Source organism: Nicotiana tomentosiformis, chromosome 5, assembly GCF_000390325.3.
Source record: "Nicotiana tomentosiformis chromosome 5, ASM39032v3, whole genome shotgun sequence".
Lineage (NCBI taxonomy): Eukaryota > Viridiplantae > Streptophyta > Magnoliopsida > Solanales > Solanaceae > Nicotiana > Nicotiana tomentosiformis.
This window is the reverse complement of record NC_090816.1, coordinates 21,096,603-21,124,143: the sequence shown is the minus strand read 5'-3', so window position 1 is coordinate 21,124,143 and position 27,541 is coordinate 21,096,603. Positions and strand designations below refer to the sequence as shown.

At 37.5% G+C, this 27,541-nt stretch overlaps 3 protein-coding genes and 1 long non-coding RNA gene across 5 annotated transcripts; 2 read left to right on the top strand and 2 right to left on the bottom strand.

The window, feature by feature from the left end:
• Window positions 1–5,745: 5,745 nt before the first annotated feature.
• Window positions 5,746–7,116, top strand: LOC104116711 (uncharacterized). Its single transcript, XM_070202052.1, has one exon. The coding sequence runs from the start codon at window positions 6,012–6,014 to the stop codon at window positions 6,918–6,920; it is 909 nt and encodes a 302-aa protein (XP_070058153.1). The 5' UTR covers window positions 5,746–6,011; the 3' UTR covers window positions 6,921–7,116.
• A 12,556-nt stretch (window positions 7,117–19,672) lies between these two features.
• On the bottom strand, window positions 19,673–20,101 carry LOC138892005 (uncharacterized). The gene has a single exon (XM_070175696.1). The coding sequence runs from the start codon at window positions 20,099–20,101 to the stop codon at window positions 19,673–19,675; it is 429 nt and encodes a 142-aa protein (XP_070031797.1).
• A 3,958-nt stretch (window positions 20,102–24,059) lies between these two features.
• On the bottom strand, window positions 24,060–25,760 carry LOC138910807 (uncharacterized). Of its 2 annotated transcripts, XR_011415962.1 has the most exons (4): window positions 25,618–25,760; window positions 25,451–25,538; window positions 24,927–25,144; window positions 24,060–24,668 (listed from the first exon to the last, which is right to left on the bottom strand). It is a non-coding gene; the product is annotated as an uncharacterized lncRNA (long non-coding RNA). The 2 variants fall into 2 exon arrangements; XR_011415961.1 differs by lacking the exon at window positions 24,060–24,668 and having other exon boundaries at window positions 24,730–25,144.
• Window positions 25,761–26,848: 1,088 nt separating this feature from the next.
• Window positions 26,849–27,465, top strand: LOC138910806 (uncharacterized; the record flags this gene model as incomplete). The annotated part of the gene is made up of 1 exon (XM_070202051.1): window positions 26,849–27,465. A coding segment is annotated over one exon (528 nt), but the record flags the coding sequence as incomplete, so codon positions are not given.
• Window positions 27,466–27,541: the final 76 nt, after the last annotated feature.

Below are 27,541 nucleotides of genomic sequence, written 5' to 3'. Positions count from 1 at the left end.
TACAGTTTTCATTTTTTAAAATATTAACTCTTTTCTTGCTAGAGGAATAATTATAGTCTATATATAACCTTTTTATTAAGATATTTTATAATTGATTAGTAATTAGTTTAGGTTTTCCTCTTTCTTCTTTACTCTGATCTTACTAAAAAATGTAATAGTACGAGCTAGCCAGTTTTCGGACTGATAATCGAAAAATAGCCAGCATTTGCAAAGTCATTGAAAAATAGCCATTGTTTTGCTGAAACACAGAAAGTTCCAGCATAATATGCTGGATTATGGAACTCTATCGTTTAAACTTCTAGCATATTATGTTGGAACCCCAGCACATTATGCTGGAATTTCATATATAAAAATTCGAACTCCAACATATTATGATGGAATTTTTTCAGATTTTAAGGGAGTTTTTGTTTAGATTTTATCTTTACATAAAAAGTGGCTAAATTTCGATAACTTTTAAAACTATGACTATTTTATCACTTATAAATCTGGCTATTTCTAATTTCCCCCCTAAAAAACTCGCACAATCATATGGGCTTTTGCTTTCTCTAATTAGATTATAGTTTAGGAAAACTACCAGTTATGTCTATTTACAAGTAGCTCATTATCAAAATTGGCCAATTCATAAAATATTACTAATATTAGTCAAATATTACTAATATTAACCAATTAGCTAGCAAAAAAAGGTCAAAGTTTTATTTTCTTTTGAGTGAGTGTTATTAGAATAGATTGAGTACATTTTAAAGAGCTTGAATCTCAGTTTTGGGATGATTTGGTGAAGTTTTGAGGTGGTTTGAATTGAAAATTCGAAGTAAAAACTGAACATGAAAAAAATGATATGTGTATCACACCATGTATCATTTGTGTATCACATATGTATCATATTTGTATCAATTGTGTGTCACATGTATAACTGTATGTGAGATACATGCGTGATACATGTTCGATACATGTGTCGTAGAAGCATTTTTTGAACTCGATTTAATTACTAATTTTGATATAAAACCAGTCCAAATCACCTCCAATCTTCCTCAAATTTTGTATATTGACTTATCTATATGTTTTCAATGAATTTCAACTATACCCATTGAAAAAGTTCCTTTTTTGCTTAGATTTTTGGAATATTATATTTTTTTTGTATTTCATCACCTTATTTGCTACCTCATCCATGGAATTTCCTTTCCGTCTTGCATCTAATGTTACTAATCACATTTAAAAATATGGGAGGAGATTTTTGCATATGATTCTTTGAGAGAAAGAACCTTATTTATTTGGTTTTTCAATTTTTATATGTGCTTGGCTAGTTTTGGTAAGTCTATGACTAATGACTAGAGGTTGGTAAGTTGAGACTTATTTGGGACATTTGTGTAAGTTTCCCTATAGTTTAAGAGTTCTCCCGTAATTCTTTTATAGCAAATTTATAAAATTTATTTGAATATGTTCAAAGAAATACTGAAAAAACAGAAGAGTTAAGACAAACTAGTTGTGGCTAGATTAACTCCTGTTTAGCTACCGGGCAAAATTTGTCTAACTACTTTTAAACATGAAGTTTAGCCCAAATAGGAGCATGATCTAAGGAGTAACATAAAAAAAGGTCTTACAGTACAAATAATTTGCAATTGACTGTAGGAGATTAACTAATTAATGGAGCTCTGTTTTCTCATTGGCGGAAGCTGAATCAATTGCATGCGTATTATCATTTTTAGACTGCGACAGAAACTATTTACATTCGATAGCAAAAAAAGTGTATAAAATTTGTATAATTTTTGCATATAACTTATGTATATATTTTTTCAACTATTATTTTAAGAGCAGCTATACAATATCATTTTTCCTAAAGTATGTATTCCAGAGTCATTTGAAGCTATGGGCCTTGTCAAGGTTACTCCTGGCCCAAATGACAAGCCCATAGTTAGTACATGTATAGCTGCATGTCTAATTGCTTAAACTAAAAATAACAAGCAGATGTATAATATATGTATAATTTGTATATAATATTTGTATAACCATGTATAACTAGTATATAATCTATGTGGCTAAAAAATTAAACAATAAATTTGATTGACTATATGTTGTAATGATCCCTTTTGTTATTAATAAGACTGACTACACTAAAGGCCCACTTTTTGCCAACAAATTTCCCATTTGAAGAAACTTGGGCCTACGTGGGCCAAGTCAGTGATATGACTGACAGCAATAAAGGCCCACTTGTTCCCAATTATCCTTTGTCAAATCTTTGGATTCTTCCACGTACACTCTTTCCTTTAATTGACTTCAATCAGTTCAACACTTTGGAACATATCTATAAGGCAACTTGCAGAATAATGCTGTTCCCTAATTACATTGAAGATTGATTAAATTGTTTAGATTGAAGAGGCTCAATTTTTAGGTTTTAAATAAGAGGACAAAGGTGGACCCAAGATTTAGCGTGCACGAAACACCATGATATTCAATATAAATTTATCACAACTTATAAAGATTAGTACGAAACCTCTGTTAATGTCTGACTATTTTTTGAAGGTATTTGCAAGTATATATATATATATATGATGTTTTTGCCGAAATTTTCGGGTTCTAGAGACCCCTCTTCGTACAATGTGCGCTCGCCTGTGACAGAGCATAGCCGGTCCTAATTTCGGATAAGAAAAAGGACTATTGCAATAGGTCAAAAGTCATCCTAAAAATAATCAAACTATTATGAATCCAAAGGATTGATTTAATAGAATTCACCGGGATCTTAAACTTATAAACTTTAAATTCTGGCTATGTCGTACTTTTTAAGAAAGCAAGCCTTTCAAGTAAGGTTTGAAGGAAGTCAGGCAATCCAATCTGAAGATAAACACGAAGAAAAGGTAGAGGTGGCGATTAAGAAAAACATAAACTAGTGACGCAAAATAGAAAATAAAAAGGGCATTTCGGTGGCACTAATCTCTCGCTATGCGCGGGGTGCGGCCGGATCACAAAGGATTATTGTAGACAACCTTACCCTAAATTTCTGCAAGAGGCTGTTTTCACGCTCGAACTCGTGCCTTCTTGGGCACACAGCTGCAATTTTACCAATTGCGCCAAGCCTGCGATTATAAATAGAAGATAGACTATGAGATATTAGCAAAAGACACCTCTTAAATCCGAGAGCATGATATTAATTACAGTAGTTTTTATCCTGATCGAGATATGACCATTTTAGGGTACTGAATAGTCCAAAACTGAGTCTAAAAAGAAGCATAAAACTGTTGGTAGTGAAAGCTCAGTGCACGTGAAATGCTCACAAGACAACTCCATTGTAATATGTAAATAAGCCAAATGAGTAAATGACATGCTTATGAAAGCAAAAGAAGGTAGAAATAAGAAAGAAACAGCTGGATCATATGCCCCATTTTAATGAGAGTTATAAATGGTTCAACTTCTCGAATAATTAACAGCCCCTACCAAAAGTATCTTGTTTGTTCTCACAACAACAATAACAATAAGTTAGAAATAAATAAAGGGGTCTTTCAGAATTACATTGTATATATAATGTCAATTTTTTTTTATGTATATATAAAATGTTGAATTTTATGTATACTTTACTTTTTGAATCTCCTTGGTGCTACCGCAAAGATTTTAAATTACTATGGGAGCAAAGTATCACCGATTTATCTATATATTTATTTCAAGCCAAAAGTAGTAGACGTGAATGCAATAGCTGTTGAAACTCTACATGTTAACACTATTTGATTTTACTGTTTCATTGAATTAATTTGTATTCGAAACATAGGGTTAATACAAGAAATTTCTTACAGTACGTAAAAGTAACATTTAAAAAAAATTAACAAAAAGAAAAATAGTAAACGAACCCATTGTAATCTCAAATGATAACTGGAGTTACACAAATTAATACAGAAATCAAGAAGCCTACGAGATTTACTTCTTTGACTAGTTAATTATAATAAACATATTCAAGGAGTCAACTTCTCGTAGACCACGTTATATATTTTTTCCATAAATTAATGTAGAGTCTTTTAAAACTTGTAGAAACTATGATAAATGCTAAAATGCATTAAATTCCCTATATCATTCTACTCAAAAGGTAAGTAAGATATATACGAGAACTTGAATAAAATACTATAAGTTACAAAAGAAATGTATATTGTATACAGAATTGAGGTTGGATCCAATTTTTTTTAGGTTATTTATAAACTTGGAAAGGCTACATAGTACATACAACAGAAATTTATTTGACATAATACATACAGTCTAATTTATTTGATAGTATTTGACTAGATACGAGGATTAATTTTAGAAAGAAATTTTTTGACGCAAGTGATAAATATGCATTAAGTACCAAATATACCCTTTGTGCCAAAATACTTTGTAGCTTTATCATTTGGGTCCATAGTAAAGGCAAAATATAAATATAAAGAAGCTAACTGAAATAGACAAAAATAGAAAAAAGTGACAAACAAATTGAAACGAAAAAAATATTGTTATAAAAAGAAAAGAAAAAAAAGCTAGTATTAGTGCTTAATTTTTAGCGACCGATGTCATCAACTAACTAGTGATGAAATAGTACAATATTTGTCTGTCGCTAAAATTTAATTTTTTTGAATTAATAAAACTATCCTCTCATATTCAGACATGTCCATTCTTGTAAAGCAAACCTTGCACCCCACTTCACTCTTTATCATCCATTTTTTAGCTTTCAAGTATATATTATATGCAATACAAGTTGAACATTTGTCAAAAAACCTTGTATTCTTACCTACAACTTAAGTCCCATTATTTTTCCAAACACTATGTAAATAAAATAATTAAAATAAAGAAAGGAAAAGGAAAAAATAAGAAAAGGAAAGGGTAAAGAAATGCTAAAAAGAAAGGGGAAGAGGGAGACTATTGATGAAAGAAATGTACCTTTCTAAGCGATCCCATGTGAACATTTCTAGAGATATGTGACCTAATTATTATATAGTATAATATAAAAACTAGACAATGGTTTTTACCTACTTTTTCCCTATGCTATCTCCACCCCTCACTATCAGCAAAGACCCTCATTGTTCACAATGGTATGAGATTAGGATAAATAAAAATTATGGGGGATAAAAATTTATATTCTAATAAAAGCTGATAATATTAAGTAATTTCTTTTAATCTATTTAAGATTTGAGGAGAAGAGTTACTTAATACTCATGTCGGTAGAAACAATCGGTACTTGATAAAATAGTCTAAGTATCTGCAAATTAAACTAGTTCAAACAGTACCATAATTTAATAACAACTATGATTGAATTTCAAGTAAATTGAGGTTGGCTATATAAATCAATAGTGACCATATCACTTTATTTAAGCACATCTTAAACCAATATTAAAAAAATAAAAATAAAAAATACTAGAATTTCTCTATATTTTCAAATAGCATATAAATAGCTAACAAAATTTAGTGACTCGTTAAAACATAGGACTTAAACTAAATGTATTAACAATACTAAAATATATTTTCAATTAATAAAAAATATGTATTTAAAAATCTCTATATTTTCTGCTAACATATAAATCTCTTTCACGAAACTATCACTAAAAAAAAGGGGAGGGGGCCCTCATTGTAACAGTGACATGTATTGTTCTTTAGTTAAAAATTTACCTTCACATACAAACCAGTTTAATAACCCCCACAAAACCCAAATCAGATTTGTGTCCACATCTGCTTACTTAGATTCCATGGGTATTTTAGTAATAAAGCTAGTTCTGTTTTCCTCTATAACAAGTATCATCATTCAATAAGTTGATTTATAAGCAAAAAGGCATCCCTTTTCTTGCTTTAGTCCTTTTCTTTTTATGGTTGGTTTGAAACTTGTTCTATGTTTTCACTACAGCTTCAACTTCAGATAAAGTTCAAAGAAAAGTTGCTGAAAATATCAGAGTTCTTCTCTTCTTGAAACAATTGAAAGCAAAGATCTTCTCTCAGTTCCAAGAATCTGAGGCAATTCTAAGGTGAAAGGTTTGGATATTTAGTTTTTTATTGGTTAGATAAATGTAAAGATGAAATCTTTGAGCAGTGTAGGACTTGCTTTAAGTTTGGTATTTGGTTGTCTTTTATTAGCTCTTATTGCTGAGCTCTACTACTTATTATGGTGGAAAAATAGGATTGTTAAAACAAGTCTTGAAGATGGTTATAGTAGCAATAAAGCCAAAGAGTTCTTTTGTATGTTTTGTGTTAAGCCCTCAACTTCTTTAAATTCCAATATTGCCTTAAAATCCCAAGAAATTTGTGCCAATGATACACAACTAGTCCATGAACCAACAATCCAAGTTCAATCCAATGTAGAGTCAAATAGTCAGTGGAGAGATCAACCGGTCGAGGAGGCGACTGATTTTTGGTTCAAACCCTTTGGAGATGATAACGTGGAAAATGAATTTATAGGACTTTGTGGGCCACCAAGATTTTTATTTACTATCAAAGAGGAAACTAAAGAAGATTTGGAATCTGAAGATGGAAAATCCAAAGGTGATAAGAGTAGGAAAGGATCAAGAACTAGGAGTTTAAGTGATTTATGTCTAAATGTGGAAACTCCTTTTTTAACTCCACTTACTTCACCAACTTATTTTACTCCTCCTTTAAGTCCTATGATACACAAAAATGGATTCAATCCTTTTCTTGAATCAGTAAGTGATGCTGAGTTTAATAAGTTTATGAGGTCTAATTCACCTCCTCCAACATTCAAATTCTTGAGAGATGCTGAAGACAAATTTTGTAGAAGATTTGTGGAGGAAAATGTGTCATTTCAAGTTGAAAATCTTGAAGTTTCTTCAAGTTCAAAGTTGTCCAAAGATGAGGAAAATGGTCCATTTATCACACTCATTTTCCCTAAGAACAAAGAAGTACAACTCGATCAACATCATGTACAACACTGTCCTTCAAGCTCTTCACAAGTACTCCCTTTAGTTTGAAGCTGCCAATCCAACAGGTGAACCATTTACAAGAGTAAATTTTGTTTCATCCCCCCTTTCCATTTTGATTGTATTAAAAAGAAATGACTTATTTTCTTTATTTAATTAGTGTATGATTTTAGAGCTTGTTTGCTTACATCATCTGACTTTGTGATTTTGAAGTGAAGTTAATGATTAAAGCCTAGTCATAGTGCAATCTTGGTGGTATTTTTTTATTTTGTTCTGACGTGAAATTTAGAGCTAATTTTTATTTTATTTGGCGACCATATATAAACTAATTTGGAGGTGAATTTAATGACAAAAGTGTAGGCATAGTGCAATGCATACTGAATTTTCTAAGGGGAAAAACATTCTTTGCAGACTGCAACACTGCAAATGATGTCCAGATTCCACTATGTGTCTGATACTAGTTGGGAAGTGGTTATTTTTGGTGGGGGGTGGGGTGAGGTGGTTGGTTTTGTTTCTATTCAATTTCAGTCTCCTAAGCTGTCTAAATACAACCTGTAATCATTCAAGGAGATAATGACTACTGAGAAAGAAAAAAAAATTTGAAAACATAATATTTAATTTACTCTTTTAGATATTGACAAATCTAAAGGACATCATGGTTCGAACCGTGGAATCGATTAATATTATTTGTATTAGAATAGAATGTCTATAGTGCATCTCTTAGAATACATCCCTTTCCGAAACCGAGCATAAAAACTGAGCTGCAGTCATAAGGCAACATAATATGAAAGTATGAGTAAAGTTAATGTAGCAGTCTTGAAACCCTTTTTTTCCCTCTTTTTCACATACTGCTTTATAAATTATCTCATTGATAAGTCATGATTTCTCATCTTTTTATGCATGCTCTTGAATCATAATGATCTTTCACTATTTCTTTAACACATGCATCATTTTCATTTGAAAATTGATTGACCCACCACAAAGCAGTTTCTTAGATTTTTTTTAATAATTAATATTTGTACGCTATTCTTTTACCGAACAAATGATTTTGTGGTTCTTTACAAACATGTTTTTAGTTTTATGACCATACATTTTTTTTACACATAAGAAATTTAGTTTTAGACATAAGAAATCTATTTTTTATACATAAAAAAAATCTAAAAAGGACATCTTAATTTTAAAATTGTAAAGATAACACGTTCTTTTTACCGAGACAGAGATCAAGAAGAGCTAGCTTCCTTTTAACTTTTTAGATTTTCCCACTGGTAAATATCTTCCAATTGGGAATATCTTTTTTTCCTCTAACTACCCGGTATCCAAAATCAATTGATCCGATTAATATTAATTTGCAGAGAGTAGGCCTACTAAGAGCGTAAAATACTCCTTACCAACAAATTCTCTCTAGAGCTCAAATTTGATACCTCTAATTAAGATGGAAGGATTACAATTATTCTACACCCCTCGTCGGAAGGTAAAGAAAAATGAAGAGAGGATTATATTTGGAGAAATAACCTATTTACCTTCGCAAGATAAAAATAAGGCTGAATACATACGTGTTTTCGTTGTCGTTGTCATTGATATTGATTATATTTAGAAAAATAAACGTGTATCGATAAAGTGAAAGTTTAGGTAAATAAGTATATGATTCCTCGTAGGTACACGAGCTAAGTAAGCATTCATCTGTATTAAATTTGAAATCGTCGTTTCTTTAAGTTCCTTAGTAGTGATTATATAAAGTTGGACCAAAGAAAAAGGTACCAACTAAACATAATGACAAAAGGAGCGAGGGAGCAGGAAGAGAGATATGAATTAGCATTTTCAGTAAAGAACAAACATGTACCCTTGCCCGTGATAATATCTCGTGTTTGCAAACCGAAAGGTAAACCACCTTAAATAATCATTTCGTCGATTTGCCTTTACAAGCCTTTTTACTTCTTTTTTTTCATGATTGATAAACTATATAGTATCAAATGAAAATAAAAGGTCAACTTACCACAAAATATTTATATTCTCTTTTAATCATAAAAGTCCTAGATCTTGAATAATAACGGACAAGTTACACATTTGACCGGTCAATTAAAAATAATTATATCTGCTAGTCACACACACACACACACACACACACACATATATATATATATATATATATATATATATATATATATATATATATATATATATATATATATATATATATATATATATTATTTTATTTTCTTTTTTGGCAGCAACTATATTATGTAGTTTTCCCAATAATAAAGGTTGAGGAAGTATTGTGTAGTTTCCCTAATATATTAAAGGGTGAACGACACAATTACACGTAAAGACAAAACTATATATCGCCTACACATTTACTTTTTTATCAATCAAATTAATTACCTTTCTACCCATGACAACTTTTGTAGGTAATTTTCTCTTTTTCTCCTTTTCTTTTTTTCTTTTTCTTCCCCCCCCCCCCCCCCCTTTTGGTTCATTTATTTTTTGTCCCATTATTATTATTTTTATCATAATTTAATTTCACACTCAATTTTGACTCCTCCTTTATTTTTCTTTTCTTTTTCTTTTTTTCTTTCTGTTTATTTTCTTTATTTCTTGTTCATATTCTAATTTTATTTAACTCCTTTTTTTTCTCTTCATAATCTAATTTTATTTACTGTTTTTGTTTTTTTTATTTCTTCTTTGTTTATACAATAAGAAAAGATAACTGATATAATAAATATTTGTTCAATTTTTTTGTAATATAACTAGTATAATATATATTTTATCTTTTATTTCTTATTTTGTTTTTTTAATTTAATTATTAGAATAACTTATACATTATAATTGTTTTCTCTTCTCTTTTTTGCTTTCATTTTTTTTCTTTTTTAATTTTATTTATTATTATTTCAAATTATTTTTTTATTTCCATTTTCCATAATCTAATTATGTACACATTTTTGTCTCCTTTTTTTAAATATATTTTTGTTTTTTATATACTAATTATTAGAAAATAACTTATTTTAGCGTATAGTATATCAAATAATATATTAGTAGCAATTAGGGTATATTATGATGCCCACATGTTGTATATCATAGTGACAAGTTATATGATATCGAGAACTCTATTAGAAAATTAAAAAAGGACCCATTGAATTATTTTTGAATTTTTTTTAAAAAAAACAAATTTAACTGTATTGTTACATTATATCACATACTGTAATAGTATATTATGCAATAAATTATACACTATTGAATTAAATATTATATACCAAAAATGGTATATAATATGTTATTTTGATATATAAGTAGTTCAAATTAGTCTTCTTCACTAGTTCAACTCAATTTCAATTTGAATTTCAAAAGTTTACTCCAGAATTTCCATCAAACTGAAAACTTTAGCCACCTCAAATCAAATATTTCAGACGAAATATTGTGGTTTAAGAAAAAAATGAAACAACATGAAAACTCCGTTAAAAATTTGAAAAAGAACTCAATGAGAATTACAAACAATTCTAAAAGGACCAAATTATAATGATATATTGTTACATTATATAGAATAGTATAACATTATATTGTTGGAATGAACTATATGCCAAAATGGTATATAGTATATTATTTTGGTATACAGTACAAATTCTTTTTCGACAGTTAAACACAATAAATTATACACTATTAAATTAAATATTATATACTAAAATAATATATAGTATGTTATTCTGGTATATAGGTTCATTCCTTCAAAAATTATTAGTAGTATGCTATTGTAATTAATTATATACTCTTGAATTAATTATTGTATACCAATACAGTATACAATATAACATTTTGATATACGGTACAAATGTATCTTCTTTGCTATTTCAACTCAATTTCAACCCAAAATTTAAAACTTTACTCTAAAATCTCCACCAAACTTACTCAAACTTTAGCCACAAACCTCCAATCAAATATTTTAAACTAAAAGATTTTGGTTTAAGAAAAAAATTGAAAAAATGTGAGAACTCCATTGAAATTTTGAAAAAGAACTCAATGAAAATTTAAAAAAATTCTAAAAGGACCAAATTGCAATAGTATACTGTAACAGTATATCGTTGGAATGAATTGTATACTAAAATGGTATAGCATATCATTTTGGTATATAATACAAATTCTTCTTCGCTAGTTCTACGCAATAAATTATACACTATTGAATTAAATATTATATATCAAAATGGTATATAGTATGTTATTTTGGTATATAGAGGATTGGCTCATTCCTTCAAAAAATATTAGTAGTATAATGTTGTAATTAATTATATACTCTTGAATTAATTATTGTATACCAATACAATATACAATATAACATTTTGGTATACAAGACAAATCTATCTTCTTTGTTATTTCAACCCAAATTTACAAAATCTACTCTAAAATCTCCACCAAATTGACTCAGAATATAGCCACATCCTCCAATTAATATTTTGAACATACCCGAGTCAGAATCAGATCAAAATAACTACAAACCGAACAAACTCAATTTATGAGTTTCAATCTTCAAGGTCCTCCAATGGCAGATTAATTTTTTATCACAGTTAAATCTCCAAATATCATCATTAACACTACAATCTACACATCATAAAATAATATCCACTAAATTCCAACAATAAAACACTTCAAAACACACATGAAAATTCATATATGAAATTTTAAATTTATACACATGGAGTTTAAATTCTTTTTTCTTTTAGTTTGAAAATTGCCATAATTGAATTATGTGTTCAGCTAATTCAAATATTAAATAAATTAGCATCTAATTCAATACTGAATTAATACTAAAACCGAAAGAAAGAGGGAGAGAAATTAAAAAAAAAGTTTAGTTATTTCTAGAACCAACAATCTTGCAAAAAAAACTAGAATTTAAAGAAAATTACTTTGTTTTTGGTTGATTAACCAAAGAATAACTAGGAAAGTTTGTCAGTTTGGCTTTAAGAGTCTTTTGTGACTTAAGGACTAGAGTTCTGATGGACGGGTAATAAGTTTGACCGAAGTGGGTATGTTTTGTAATTTTTTAAAAATGGATAAAAAAGGAATTTAGGTTGCATGTGCATTTAGCGTAGATTGCTTTATTGTATACGATCGAAATAGATTTCAGCCTTGGCATGTCCGGTATGATTCGAAGGGTGACGTATCGAAGTAAGATCCCGAAGGGGGGACGAACTAACTTCGAACCCGGGGAGGCCGGTCCGTGTCGATATCGATATCATAATCAAACTCGAACAAGAATCGAACCATGACGCAGGTAAACCTATCGTGCCGATAATCCAAAGACCAACCAACATTGACCTGGAATCAATTCGAGGGCTCGAACCAGGATCGAGCTCGCAACAAGATCACAAGTTCGAGCCGAAATCAAGCTCGAACCAAAATCAAGGATTCTAAGCGAGATCGAGCTAGCAGACAAAAGCCGTTGCAATCCCACTAGAGGGAATCTTGGCAGAAATTATGGAAAAACTGACTTATCATGGGTGTCCCACTGAATGTTTATTTTATTACGCTTGGAGCCGAATCCCTCCACTATAAAAGGGCTTGGTTATCATTTCTGTAGGATAGATTTTTTCTGAGACTTACATTGTAATGAAAGTATTATATTCCTCTACAATAAAGAATGGCTATTCCAGTTTCTTAGATTGATTCTATTTGTTGAATCCTAAGGTTCACTGTTCTTGATTGCCTTGTCTAGATTGCATTCTCTCCAATCTATATTCACATTTTATTTATCCTTGCATTTTGTATTAAGTTGCACCACATATCTTCGGAACTGCGTATAAATTCAACTCTATCTATTTTTCGGGTAAATAATTTGGCGCCCACCGTGGGGCCGAGGATAACAGTGATCATTTGATACAAATCTAAAACAGAATACGCCATTGTGCCTCGCACTTATTTCCGAAAAGCCACCGATCGATTACGAAGCCGACCTTCAAGATGAAACCAACAACTTGGCACCCGATGCTCGAATCGAAATACCACTGGATGTCAATTTACAAATAGCTTTGGAAGTGAACCAGCGTTCCGAACCGGAAAGAAGCATTCAGGGCGGTACTCGATCCGTAGCCCAAGACACCCAAAACCCATGGAAATCGGGGCCAGCTTACGCATGATCTTCGAGATGTTGCAGGCCCAACAAGTAGCGATAGCTCAGCTACAGAGCCAAACTCGCGCACAAAGCAGGCCGGTTTCTAATCCACTTTGAGAAGTCACCCCCAGAACAGAGCCTGCCATAGTGAAATCTAACGAGCAAGAATCGGGGACTACTCCCGAAATTACTAAATTGCTCGAGGAACTCACAAAACGAGTCGAAGCCAACGACAAGAGGGTGGAAACGTATAATGCCAGGGTCGACCAAATCCCCGGGGCTCCACCAATGATAAAAGGGCTTGATTCAAAAAAATTCATACAAAAGCCTTTTCCGTCGAGTGCGGCACCGAAGCCAATCCCCCAAAAATTCCATATGCCCGAAATTCCCAAATATAACGGTACGATCGATCCTAACGAACATGTCACCTCTTACACATGTGCCATAAAAGGCAACGATTTGGAAGACGATGAGATCGAATTCGCGCTGTTGAAAAAGTTCAGGGAGACCCTCTCGAAAGGAGCTATGATCTGGTACCATAATTTACCGCCGAATTCCATCGATTCTTTTGCCATGTTAGCAGATTCATTCGTAAAAGCACATGCTGGTGCCATAAAGGTTGCAACGAGAAAATCAGACCTCATCAAAGTAAAGCAAAGGCAGGGAGAAATGCTGAGGAAATTCGTATCCCAATTTCAAATAGAACGCATGGAATTACCCCCGGTCACAGACGACTGGGCCATACAAGCTTTCACCTAAGGGTTGAACGAGCTAAGTTCGACAGCATCACATCGGCTGAAACAAAATTTGATCGAGTATCCAGCGGTAACTTGGGCAGATGTGCACAACCGATATCAATCGAAAATTAGGGTCGGGGATGATCAGTTGGGGGCCCCGTACGGACCCGTTCATCAGAACAAGACAATTATTAATCAAAAGCAGATCGATAGAGAACAAAGGTCAAACAGAGACCGATATCGACCATACATCGCAGATCGGGTGAACAACGGTTCAGCACACAACGCAGTTCGAAACAATCAAAGAATTGATCGAGGACAAAATTCTCGGGGGCTTATGAGTAAGAGCGGCTTCGATAAATATGCCGAGCCTATAGAAGCACCTCGATTATCAGAATATAACTTCAGCATTGGTGCATCCGCTCTTGTGTCGGCCATCGGACGCATCGAAGACACTAAATGGCCTCGACCAATGCAGACCGATCCTGCCCGAAGAAATCCCAATCAAACGTACGAATATCATGGTACCCATGGCCACAGAACGGAAGATTGCAAGCAACTAAGAGAGGAAATAGCTCGCCTATTTAACAAAGGGCACCTTCGGGAGTTTCTGAGTGATAGGGCAAAGAGCCATTTTAGAAGTAGGGATCTCAGCAAGCAAAACGAGCAAGAAGAACCGCAGCACGTCATCCACATGATCATCGGCGACATCGATACCCCCCGGGGACCAATGCTTAAACGCACTAAAACATCGATGGTGAGGGAAAAACGATCTCGGACTCAAGATTAAGCACCCATGAGGACTCTGTCCTTTGGTGATGAAGATGCAGAGGGGGTCATCCAACCTCACAACGACGCACTGGTAATATCCGTACTCGTAAATAAAACTAAAATTAAGCGTATGTTAATCGATCCCGGTAGCTCGGCCAACATCATGCGATTGAAGGTAGTGGAGCAGCTCGGCCTACAGGATCAGATCGTACCCGCAACTCTGGTCCTAAACGGGTTCAATATGGCATGCGAAACCACCAAAGGTGAGATAGTCCTACCAATAAACGTGGCCGGAACCATCGAGGAAACAAAGTTTCACGTGATCGAAGGCAATATGAGATATAACGCCCTTTTCCGAAGGCCATGGATCCACAACATGAGAGCTGTGCCTTCGACCCTACACCAGGCCCTCAAATTCCCGACGTCGGGAGGTGTCAAAATGGTGTACGGAGAACAACCAACCGCGAAAGAAATGTTCGCCGTCGACGAAGCTAAACCAGTGTCCTCACTTTCGCCGATAAAAGGATCGGGCCCGGAAGGAGAACGGGACACCAAATAGCAATCACAGACATCGGCTTCGACCCAGCCAGACAACCAGAAAATCGAAGAAGATGGAGATCAAAGGGTCCCTCGATCTTTCGTGATTCCCGATGACTCCGACGCCACAAAATCGACGATCGAGGAACTAGAGCAAGTCATATTAATCGAGCGTCGGCCCGAGCGAAAGGTATACTTGGGAACAGGGTTGAGCCCTGAACTCAGGAAGAAACTCGTTTAATTTCTTATCAATAACATCGATTATTTTGCCTGGTCCCATTTAGATATAACAGGGATCCCGCCAGACATAACGACGCATCAACTAAGTTTGGACCCCAGGTTCAGACCGATGAAGCAAAAGAGAAGACCCTAGTTCGATAGAAAGCACGCATTCATAAAGGACGAGGTAACCAAGCTTCTCAAAGTAGGGTCCATTCGGGAGGTGAAATATCCCGAATGGTTGGCCAACGTAGTTGTAGTCCCTAAAAAAGGGGACAAACTTAGAATGTGCGTGGACTACAAGGATTTGAACAAAGCATGCCCCAAAGATTCCTTTCCGTTGCCCAATATCGATCGCATGATCGATGCCACGGCCGGCCACGAGATCCTCACTTTTCTCAATGCCTATTCCGGGTATAATCAAATACAGATGAACCCGAAGGACCAGGAAAAAACCTCATTTGTCACCAAACATGGAACGTATTGTTATAATGTGATGCCCTTCGGGCTAAAAAACGCAAGGGCTACTTACCAATGCCTAGTGAATAAAATGTTCAAAGAACAAATAGGAAAATCAATGGAAGTTTATATTGATGACATGTTAGTCAAGTCCCTGCGCGCAGAGGACCATTTAATTCATTTGCAGGAAACGTTCGAGATTTTAAGGAAACACAAAATGAAGCTCATCCCCGAGAAATGTGCTTTCGGGGTCGGTTCGGGCAAGTTCCTCGGCTTCATGGTATCACATCGGGGAATAGAGATTAACCCCGATAAAATTAAGGCCATCAAAGACATCGTCGTTGTAGACAACGTGAAGGCCGTACAAAGGTTAACGGGTCGGATCGCCGCCTTAAGCCGGTTCATCTCAAGATCATCTGATCGAAGTCATAAATTTTTCTCTCTACTCAAAAAGAAGAACGATTTTTCTTGGACCCCGGAGTGCCGACAAGCATTAGAGGAACTAAAGCGATATCTATCGAGCGCACCATTGCTTCACACTCCAAAAACAGACGAGAAACTTTGTTTGTACTTGGCAGTATCGGAAGTCACCGTAAGTGGTGTCCTAGTTCGAGAAGAGCAAGGTACGCAGTTCCCCGTTTATTATACGAGTCGAACCTTAGGGGAGGCGAAAACTAGATATCCGCTCCTAGAAAAGTTGGCGCTTGCACTGATAAGCGCCTCAAGGAAGTTAAGACCGTACTTTCAATATCATCCCATATGTGTATTGTCCACTTACCCGCTTCGTAATATTTTGCACAAACCCGAGTTATCAGGCCGACTGGCCAAATGGGTCGTCGAACTCAATGGGTACGATATCGAATATCAACCCCGCACGGCCATCAAGTCTTAAGTTTTAGCAGACTTCGTGGTCGATTTCACACCAGCCCTCGTACCCAAAGTCGAAAAAGAACTGTTGAAATCAGGTACATCATCAGAGGTATGGATCCTTTTTACGGACGGGGCTTCGAACGTAAAAGGGTCCGAGCTGGGCATAGTTTTGAAACCACCCACGGATAGCATTATTAGGCAATCTATTAAAACTATCAGGTTGACTAACAACGAGGCCGAGTATGAAGCCATGATTACAGGTCTCGAGCTAGCTAGAAACTTGGGAGCAGAAGTCATCGAAGCCAACTGCGACTCCTTGCTGGTGGTGAGTCAAAGTAAACAAAACCTTCGAAGTTCGAGAAGGTAGAATGCAGAGGTATTTAGATAAACTGCTTATCACTTTTCGCCATTTCAAACAATGGACTTTACGGCATGTACCACGGGAACAGAATAACGAGGCCGACGCGCTTGCGAATTTGGGGTCGTCGGTCGAGGTAGATGATACAGGCTCGGGGAATGTTGTTCAACTTTCGAGATCGGTAATCGAAGAAGGTCACGCTGAAATAAATTCTACAAGCTTAACATGGGATTGGAGAAACAAGTATATTGAATATTTGAAAAGCGGAAAACTGCCATCGGACCCTAAAGATTCCAGAACCCTACGGACCAAAGCTGCTCGATTCACTCTGGCTTCGGACGGAACACTGTACCGAAGAACGTTCGATGGACCGTTGGCGGTATGTTTGGGTCCGGGGGATGTCAATTACGTCCTACGGGAAGTGCATGAGGGTACTTGCGGGAATCACTCTGGAGCCGACACATTAGTCTAAAAAATAATCAGAGCAGGGTATTATTGGATCGATATGGGCAAAGATACGAAGGAATTTGTTCGTAGATGTGACAAATGTCAAAGGTTCGCACCAATGATCCACCAGCCCGGAGAGCAACTCCACTCGGTCCTATCCCCGTGGCTATTCATGAAATGGGGAATAGATATCGTCGGCCCTCTGCCATCGACCCCAAGTAAAGCCAAATTCATTTTGTTTATGACTGACTATTTTTCTAAATGGGTTGAAGCGCAGGCGTTCGAGAAAATAAGAGAGAAAAAAGTTATAGACTTTCTTTGGGATCATATTATATACCGGTTCGGGATACCCGCCGAAATAGTATGTGACAATTGAAAATAATTCATTGGCGGCAAAGTAACAAGATTCCTCGAAGACCACAAGATAAGAAGGATGTTATCGACGCCATACCACCCCAGTGGGAATGGGCAGGCCGAATCAACAAATAAAACTGTCATTCAAAACTTAAAGAAGAGGTTGAACGACGCTAAAGGGAGATGGAGAGAAATCCTGCCTGAAGTCCTTTGGGCATATCGGACAACGTCAAAATCCAGTACGGGGGCGACCCCGTTCTCCTTAGTATATGGATCCGAAGCATTGATACCAGTCGAGGTTGGTGAACCCAGTGCCATATTTCGATTCGCGATGGAAGAATCAAATAGCGAGGCTATGAATACAAGCCTCGAACTATAGGACGAAAGGCGAGAAGCTGCCCTCGTCCGAATGGCCGCCCAAAAGCAGCGAATCGAAAGATAATATAATCGAAGAACCAAGCTCCGCCATTTCAAGCCTGGGGACTTAGTGTTGAGAAAAATTACCATCAATACCCGAAATTCGAATGAAGGGAAGCTAGGACCGAATTGGGAAGGACCATATCAGGTACTCGAGGACATCAGAAAGGGGTCATACAGGATCAGCGTTATAAACGGCAAACAGCTATCAAGCAGCTGGAATGTATCACATCTAAAACGGTACTACTGTTAAGATACAACCTTTCCATATTCGTTTATATCTCAAAACTGACTCCTGCAGAAGTCCGAACAAGGGACGGATCTCTCGCCAGAAAGCACGCGTTGCACTCTTTTTCCCTTAGGCCGGTTTTATCCCAAATGGGTTTTTCGGCAAGGTTTTTAATGAGGCAACCATTGGTCGTGCAACATTTATAACAATATCTGAGGTCCCGCAAGAAAGTTATTTCACAGCAACAGGGTCCCAATAGGAAAACTGTAAAGAGCCAAATGGTCGAAGCGAACCATGCTCATATAGATTGGCCCGAACCCAGGCATGTAATAACTTGCGAAGAAAGTTCTCTTTTTCATCGGCATCTTAAATCCAATGAAAATTCCTCTATTTTGAGATTTATTGTGCAATCAGAATTAAGATACAATTCGACCATTACACCTACAGGCTATTTTTTATTTCGAGTTCGAGCAAACACTCACTCGACCATTAAGCCTACGGGCTACATTATTTTGAGTTCGAATCATTCACTCGACCAAGCCTACGGGCTATTTTTTATTTCGAGTTCGAGCAAACACTCACTCGACCATTAAGCCCATGGGCTACACTACTTCGAGTTCGAATCATTCACTCGATCAAGCCTATGGGCTATTTTTTATTTCGAGTTCGAGCAAACACTCACTCGACCACTAAGCCTACATGTTACATTATTTCGAGTTCGAATCATCCACTCGATCAAGCCTACGGGCTATTTTTATTTTTTATTTCGAGTTCGAGCAAACACTCACTCGACCATTAAGCCTACGGGCTACATTAATTCGAGTTCGAATCATTCACTCGACCAAGCCTACAGGCTACCTTTTATTTCGAGTTTGAGCAAGCTCTCACTCGACCATTAAGCCTACGGGCTATATTAATTCGAGTTCGAATCATTTACTCGACTAAGCCTACGGGCTACATTAATTCGAGTTCGAATCATTCACTCGACTAAGCCTACGGGCAACATTTTTGAGTCCGAGCAAACACTCGCTCGACCATCACGCCCACGGGCTATATTTCTTCAAGATCGAATCATCGACAACTAATAAGCCTAAAGGGCTACATTTCCCCAAGTTGAGTAAACACTCGCTCGGTTACGGAGACTACAAGGTCCAAATTTGATTAAGCTGTTTAAAACATTGTGGAAACATTCATACGGCGAATAAAGTCCTCGCAAGACGGGAAACAAAAATAGAAGCAAGTTGGCGAAAGGGGAGATATGCCTATACACAAATTTATCTGCATGGGTGATTACAACGTGAAAACTAAGAACTAAATTTCTCGACCGGGAGCGGTCTCTTCTTTATCAGATTCCTCCCCCCCATTTTCGGATCCACTCTTGCTCTCATCGTCGTCGTCATCACAATCAGAAACCAGAGCTTCAGTATCAGCTTCGAGTTCTTTTGCCCTTTTTATCTCTTCCGCGAGATCGAAGCCGCGAGCATGAATCTCCTCGAGAGTTTCCCTTCTGGATCGGCACTTAGCAAGTTCGGCGACCCAATGCGCTCGACTATCGGCGGATTCGATTGCCTCTCTTGCCTGGACTTGGGCAGCTTCAGCATCGGCCCGATAGACGGCCACGAGCACATTTGCATCGGCCTTTGCCTTTTCAGCATCGGATTCGTCCTTGGCGAGTACAGAGGCCAACCGAACCTCAAGCTCCTCAATTCTTCTTGCTTGAACTAGGCCTTTTTCCTTCATTTTCTGAAGTTGGGTTTCAGACGATGATAACTGGGCTCGAGCAGTCTCTTTTTCTGCAGTAAAGCGGTCCATACCTTCTTTCCACCGCAAGGATTCCATCCTTATCACGTCGATCTCCTCACGAAGCTTCCCGATCGTCTCGATTTTTTGCTGCAGCTGTGAGACCGAAATGTTAGCTATCGTTCTGGTATCAAGCCCATAGGCTTTCAAAAGCACCATTACCTGCTCAGACAAATCATTCTGATCTCGATAAGCCTTGGCCAGCTCAGCTCGGAGGTCGTTTATTTCCTCCTCTCTCTTCCCTAAGGAAAGTCTAAGGAAGTTCCTCTCGTCAGTAGGGCGGTGTAGGTCGGTCGCATATCGATGCAGCTCATTCTGGGAACGAGAACATTGTTCTCGATGGACTGCCGCAACCTGCAAAGAAACAAGAAGCGAAGTTAACAAAAAATGAACATAAAGGCAGTACCGACATTTTTTTTAAAGGCTTACCTGATTCAAAGCCTGCCGCAATCCGTGAAAAAGATCTGATTCATCACCGGCACCGGCAACGTCCTCGATACCGGTAAACATGTCACGAAATGGATCTTCTTCATCGTGAGGCCTGTCTAGATTGAGGGCTCCCAGAGCTTAAGCTTTCCGAATCACCCCTGCGGAAAACGCGGGAAAGATAGGCGAACCCTCGATCGCTGCTGCCCCAAATGACTCGCTTGGAGCATTCCCCTCGGCTCGGAGGGGTTCGAGGGGCTCTTCGATTGTAACCCCTGCCGGTTGACTCCGATGAGAGGCGTCTTCGACATCCGATAGTTCGGGGACTCTACCTGAATCTTTCTCTGGTATATCTTCAGTTCGAGGCGGAGCCCCATAGAGCATCGTCGATCCAGCCGGCGATGAGGCATCGGTGGCTCTCTTCGTTCGGACCGCCAGCGCGGACTCATTGTCCTCTTCTTCTTCATCATCTTCATCCCTTAGACGCAAAACGGATTTCACAGTCAAAGAAATGACATTCTTGTTCGGCTTACGATCCGTCCTCTTCTTTGGTTTTGGATATTCGGGAACCAAGGCTCTCTTCCTTTTATTTTCATTCACCGGCTTTGGGACAGAGGTCGAAACATCCTCCTTATTGGACAGAGGCCTCAAGACCGCGTCTTTACCCAAACCTGCATATGGGAAACCTTATAAAAAATATTTTGAGGAACGCCTCGTTCGGATCGTCAGAGTCCAAGAAATGAGCTTATCATGATTTTTGGACTCCCACCGACCCTTTGACAAATCACGCCATGAGCGGTCGGCGTATGTGGAGGTCGAAACCAGAGCCTGCACCCAGTTCTTGAGATCGGGAATCGCTCAGGGCATCCAGGGAACCGCTACATCACAAAAAGAGGAGTGTCGATAAGAGAATAAATGGAAGAACAAAATAGAAGCAACAGCAAGATCGCACTTACGTTTCATATTCCACTCCTCGGGAAAGGGCATCTTTTCAGTCGGGATCAGGTCCGAAGTCCTTATTCGAACGAACCTGCCCACCCAACCCCGATCTCTGTCCTCGTCAATACTCGAGAACATAGCCTTGGTAGCCCGACGCTGGAGTTTTATTAACCCTCCTCGAAAAAGTAGGGGATGGTACAACCGGATAAGATGATCGAGGGTGAACGACATCCCCTCGATTTTGCTCACAAAATATCGGATCAGGATAACGATCCGCCACAAAGAAGGATGGACCTGGCCTAAGGTTACCTGATATTGTCGACAGAAGTCAATAATGACGGAATCGAGGGGACCCAAAGTGAAAGGGTAAGTATATACGTTCACCCTTTTCACGTGAGAAGTGATATCTTCGTCAGGGGTAGGTATTATTACTTCTTTTTCACCCCAATTGCAATCCTTCTTTAACAGATCGAGGTGCTTCTCGATTATCGAACACATGTACCTCGATACCGGCTCACACCGGCTAGGGACCGATGAACCTTTATCAACCTTAAAATTTGAAGTAAGGACGCACGCCCCGGGAACACACTCCTCAGGCCGTGGTTCTGCCGGCGCCCCATCGGCGACACACTGTGAAGATGAAGCCTTCTCTTTCTGAGGAATAGTTTGCGATGTTTTCGCCATTTTTGAATTCAAAAGTAAGAAATATAAGAAAGTGATAGAGATTTGGTAGAATTGAAGAGGGGTTTTTCGGAAAGAAATCACGGCTTTACTTGTAAGTCGGAGAGTATGAAGAAGAACTTGGGAAATTTTGGAAGATAGAAGATGTAAAAATGGTAAAAGATAAAAGTAAGGGTTACTTATAGGTTCAAACGATGGCGGTTCAGTATCAGCAGTGGCCGACCACCGCCTGACATGCATTAAATGCCTTGAAAGACTAAACCGACGGGACAACTACCAAATGCGTCATGGTCGAACCCGATGGAAACGACAAGATATAATCCGATCGAGCCGTTGAAAATCATATCGTTTCTCGCCATATTCTTTCTGAGAAACGAGGGGACTATCTGTATACGGTCGAAATAGATTTCAGCATTGACATGTACGGTATGATTCGAAGGGTGATGTATCGAAGTAAGATCCCGAAGGGGGGATGAACTAACCTCGAACTCGGGGAGGCCGGTCCGTGTCGATATCGATATCATAATCAAACTCGAACAAGAATCGAACCATGACGCAGGTAAACCTATCGTGCCGATAATCCAAAGATCAACCAACATTGACCTGGAATCAATTCGAGGGCTCGAACCAGGATCGAGCTCGCAGCAAGATCACAAGTTCGAGCAGAAATCAAGCTCGAACCAAAATCGAGGATTCTAAGCGAGATCGAGCTCGCAGACAAAAGCCGTTGTAATCCCACTAGAGGGAATCTTGGCAGAAATTATGGAAAAGCTGACTTATCATGAGTCTCCCACTGAATGTTTATTTTATTACGTTTGGAGCCGAATCCCTCCACTATAAAAGGGCTTGGTTATCATTTCTGTAGGATAGATTTTTTCTGAGACTTACATTGTAATGAAAGTATTATATTCCTCTACAATAAAGAATGGCTATTCCAGTTTCTTAGATTGATTCTATTTGTTGAATCCTAAGGTTCACTGTTCTTGATTGCATTGTCTAGATTGCATTCTCTCCAATCTACATTCACATTTTATTTATCCTTGCATTTTGTATTAAGTTGCACCACATATCTTCGGAACTGCGTACAAATTCAACTCTATCTATTTTTCGGGTAAACATCTATATTATAGGTTGAGGAAATATGTTTTCCAATAGACCTCCCGATCTAGAAAGATACGAGTCATAGGTCATAAGTCATAACTAGAGGGGCAATTAAGTAGATCAATAGCGTGTTGAACGTGCTAAATATGAGCAATATAAATATTGGATTGTAACTAAACCCGTTCAAAATTATATTTAAATCAAAATGGATTTGACAAATAATATGTTGGAATTGTTTACGACCTAATCCGTCCGATTTTGTAGTGGTCATAGTGTCAGTTTCTAAATAGTATATATGCACTATTGTCTAGAGGTTTCTCAGTTTTCTATTGTTTCTTTATTGAAAAATTAACTTTTGATGTTGCTATTAGTTTAGTGGACGCAAGAATTGTGAAATTCCGAAAAAAAGTATGAAAAAAAAATTCAAAGTGAAAATGATATTTGGCAATTAGAGTTATTTTTTGACATGAATACAATTTGTTGTTTCTGAATTTTGTGAGTGCTTTAAAGTAAATTTTGAAAAATAAACTTTTTGGTGTTTTTTTAAATTTTCAAAAAATTCCGAAACTTAATTTCATGGCCAGATATTGATTTTTAAAAAAATTAAAAATTTCCTGAGAAAAGCTTTTTTTATGGCCAAACGGGCCCTTACATAGCGTATTATTATTTTTATTTTTTTTTTTTTAGGTTAATTCCTCTAATCCCTTGAAGATTGAAGATATATACCGCTTGTTTGAGAAGCTAATGTTAATTTTCCATACTTCCAGTCACAAAGCCAGGATTGACAAATGTAGTCCCACCTTATGGGAGCTTAAAAGTGTAATTGGAAAGTAAAGACACTACATTTCAAGTCCTAATGTCATTAGCTTTCAATTTTAGTAATCACTTATATTCAGTTGAATCTTTCCTATTGCAAACCACAGCAAATGATCACAATTCACATGCTTCCAACTTCCAAGTACCTACCTTTTATTAACTTCATGACTTCTTGTACATCACACACCCTATGTGTGTATATGTGTATATTCTTACTAATATAACCATCTTATCCTTGTCTTGGTACTCCCAGTCCTCTGTTTGGGGGGGGGGGGGGGTTGTAAAGAGTATGAGCTTGGTTAAGCACAACTTATCTTAGTTCTGGAAAATGCTTCCCAAATTATAACTGTCACATTTTCTTGATAAGTTTTTACCACAGCTAAAGCAACATCTGAGATTATTATGGTAGTCTAGGTCCTTTAAGACTTTGTTAATTGCTCTCCACAAGTTTTGCGATATATATCAACAGTCCTATTGAACATGTATAGCATTTATATCATGGGAAATTTCAAGTTTACAGCTCAACCCATGATCAAATCCAGACCTAAACAGGCAGGAAAAAGCAAAATATTATGCCAAGCCGATAAGTGCCAAACATCTCGAAGTAGAAGCTAAAAGAAATGAAGCAAATGTGATTGAACATAACAAGGTGAAAACAAAGTTATATCATCTATTTCAAAAATCAAATAAACTATATTTTTAGTATATAGGGGAAAAGGTGAAAACAAGTAGATAGAAAGTATCAATAATTACCAAACTTCTAATTTTATCTCCACTCAACCGGAGTGGAACTTAGTTATACCTGCACATGGAAACCTTTGCAATCATGAGAGAGGCGAAATTCGTATTGGCTGCAGACGCCCAATTGGATCAAAGTCTAGTGCATGCACCATTGGTTATACCCAGTTCAACGCAGAATGAACTGAGGTCAGCTTCCCCTAACAGACTAAATGCGCAAAAGCCATAGTAGGCGTGATAAAGATCTGGCAGCTGCTCCGGAATTTTACCAAAACCACCATACTGTAGAACAAAAAAGAGGATTTAAGTTTTAGTACCCGAAAGTTCTTCCATGGAAATGCCTGAATTAGTTGGTGAAAATATCTACAAGCAAACCACAACGATGATGGTAGACAAATATTGGAAATGAAGCAGTTTTAACAATCCGTAGCAATGAGGTTACAGTGGTTTCTTCCTGATAAAAGTTCTTGGACATCATATAATAGTAAGGGCATACGACCCGAAAAAAATTTGGAAGCTCTAGAACTGCAGTTGCATGTAAAAGCATGTGCAAAGAAGACGGAAAAGAAAGAGGAGAAGTCATAGCACCTGGGATTGACAGGTGAAAAGAAATTTACGTAAACCTCCATAATTGATGAACTTGTGAGCCCCTAAGATCTTTAGAGCTCCTCCAACCCTGAACAAGGGCGTCAATTTGTCAAGCCAGAAGAAATAGAAGTGATGACAGTTGAAGATAAAAAGCTATTTGAACTCACCAAAAAGCATAGCAGGTGTCAGTAGCTTTGTTTGGTCTACCTTGGAAACCACCATCAGTGGCCTGTCTCTGCGAGAAAGCAAGATTGTGTCACACCAATTGCAGGACAGTAGATCATATCGACCATTATCAAAGGACCGGATATGAGGAATGGACTTGTACAAATAATCATCCCTTTTTTTCTTCTCCTATATCCTTACATTGTTCGGTTGTTCCACGTTACAATTTTTTTTGGTTATAATCATTCGCTATTTTGGAACTTTCCGGGAGTCGTTGTGACTTTGGGTATTGTAGGCGGATTAGAGTTGATGAAGTTGAGGGGGCTATGTATGATGAGTAGGGGCAAAGCAACCGGGCCGGATGAAATTCCGGTGGAGTTTTGGAAGAGTGCGGGCAAGGCAGGCTTGGAGTGGCTCACTAGGTTATTTAATGTCATTTTTAGAACGAAGAAGATGCTCGAAGAGTGGAAGTGGAGCACGATGATTCCTGTATACAAGAACAAGGGTGATATCCAAAATTGCAATAACTATCGGGGTATCAAGCTGCTTAGCCATACTATGAAAGTTTGGGAGAGAGTGGTAGAGCTAAGGGTGAGGAAGAGGGTGTCTATTTCCGAGAACCAGTTTGGGTTTATGCAAGGGCGTTCGACTACAGAAGCCATCCACCTTGTTAGGAGATTGATGGAGCAGTATAGGGAGAGAAAGAAGGACTTGTATATGGTGTTCATCGACTTAGAAAAGACGTACGATAAAGTTCCGAGGGAGGTTTTGTGGAGATGCTTGGAGGCTAGAGGTGTACCTGTTGCCTACGTTAGGTTGATTAAGGACATGCATGGTGGAATAAAGACTCGAGTGAGGACGATGGGTGAGGACTCAGACCATTTTCCGGTTATGATGGGGTTGCATCAGAGGTCGGCACTCAACTCTTTTTTGTTTGCTCTGGTGATGGATGTACTGACGCGCCACATCCAAGGGGAGGTGTCGTGGTGCATGCTATTTGCAGACGATATTGTATAGATTGACTAGACGCGAGGCGGTGTGAACGCGCAATTAGAGGTATGGAGGCAGACCCTGGAATCTAAATGTTTTAAGTTGAGCAGGACCAAGACAGAATACTTGGAATGTAAGTTCAGTGGCGAGACTCAGGGGGGAAGGGGAGGTGAGGGTGGACTCGCAGGTCATCCCTAGGAGAGGGAGTTTTAAGTACCTTGGGTCTATTATTTAGGGGATGGGGAGATTGATGAAGATGTCACGCATCGTATTGGGGCGGGATGGATGAAATGGAGACTCGCTTCCGGTGTTTTATGTGACAAGAAGGTGCTACCAAAACTTAAGGGTAAATTCTACAAAGTGGTGGTCAGACCAACGATGTTGTATGACGCTGAGTGTTGGCCAGTCAAGATCGCTCATGTCCAGAAGATGAAGGTAGCAGAGATGAGGTTGTTGAGATGGATGTGCGGCCACACCAGATTAGATAGGATCAGAAATGAGGTTATTCGCGACAAGGTGGGTGTGACCCCTATTGAGGACAATATGCGAGAAGCGCGGCTTAGACGATTTGGTCATGTGAAGAGGAGGAGCACAGACGCCCCGGTGAGAAGGTGTGAGAGGTTGACATTGGAAGGCTTACGGAGAGGTAGAGGTAGGCCAAAGAAGAGGTGGGGAGAGGTGATTAGGCAAGACATGGCGCAGCTTCAGCTGACCGAGGACATGACCCTTGAAAGGAAGGTATGGAGGTCAAGGATTAGGGCAGTAGAGTAGGTAGTCTAGAGTGTTCATAACAGTAGTATTGGCACGCAGTCTCGCTTTCTGTGGGCAGTAGGTTTTTATGACTAACAACTGTTTTCTTTCATTGTTGATTACCTTAATATCTTTTTGTTTTTATTCTGCTTTTATATGGCTTTTTGGTACTGTCCCTTCTTGTCT

Bases quoted from the DNA above. Each gene is read 5' to 3' on its own strand.
- LOC104116711 (XM_070202052.1), top strand. From the start codon at position 6,012: ATGAAATCTTTGAGCAGTGTAGGACTTGCTTTAAGTTTGGTATTTGGT.
- LOC138892005 (XM_070175696.1), bottom strand. From the start codon at position 20,101: ATGAAGGAAAAAGGCCTAGTTCAAGCAAGAAGAATTGAGGAGCTTGAG.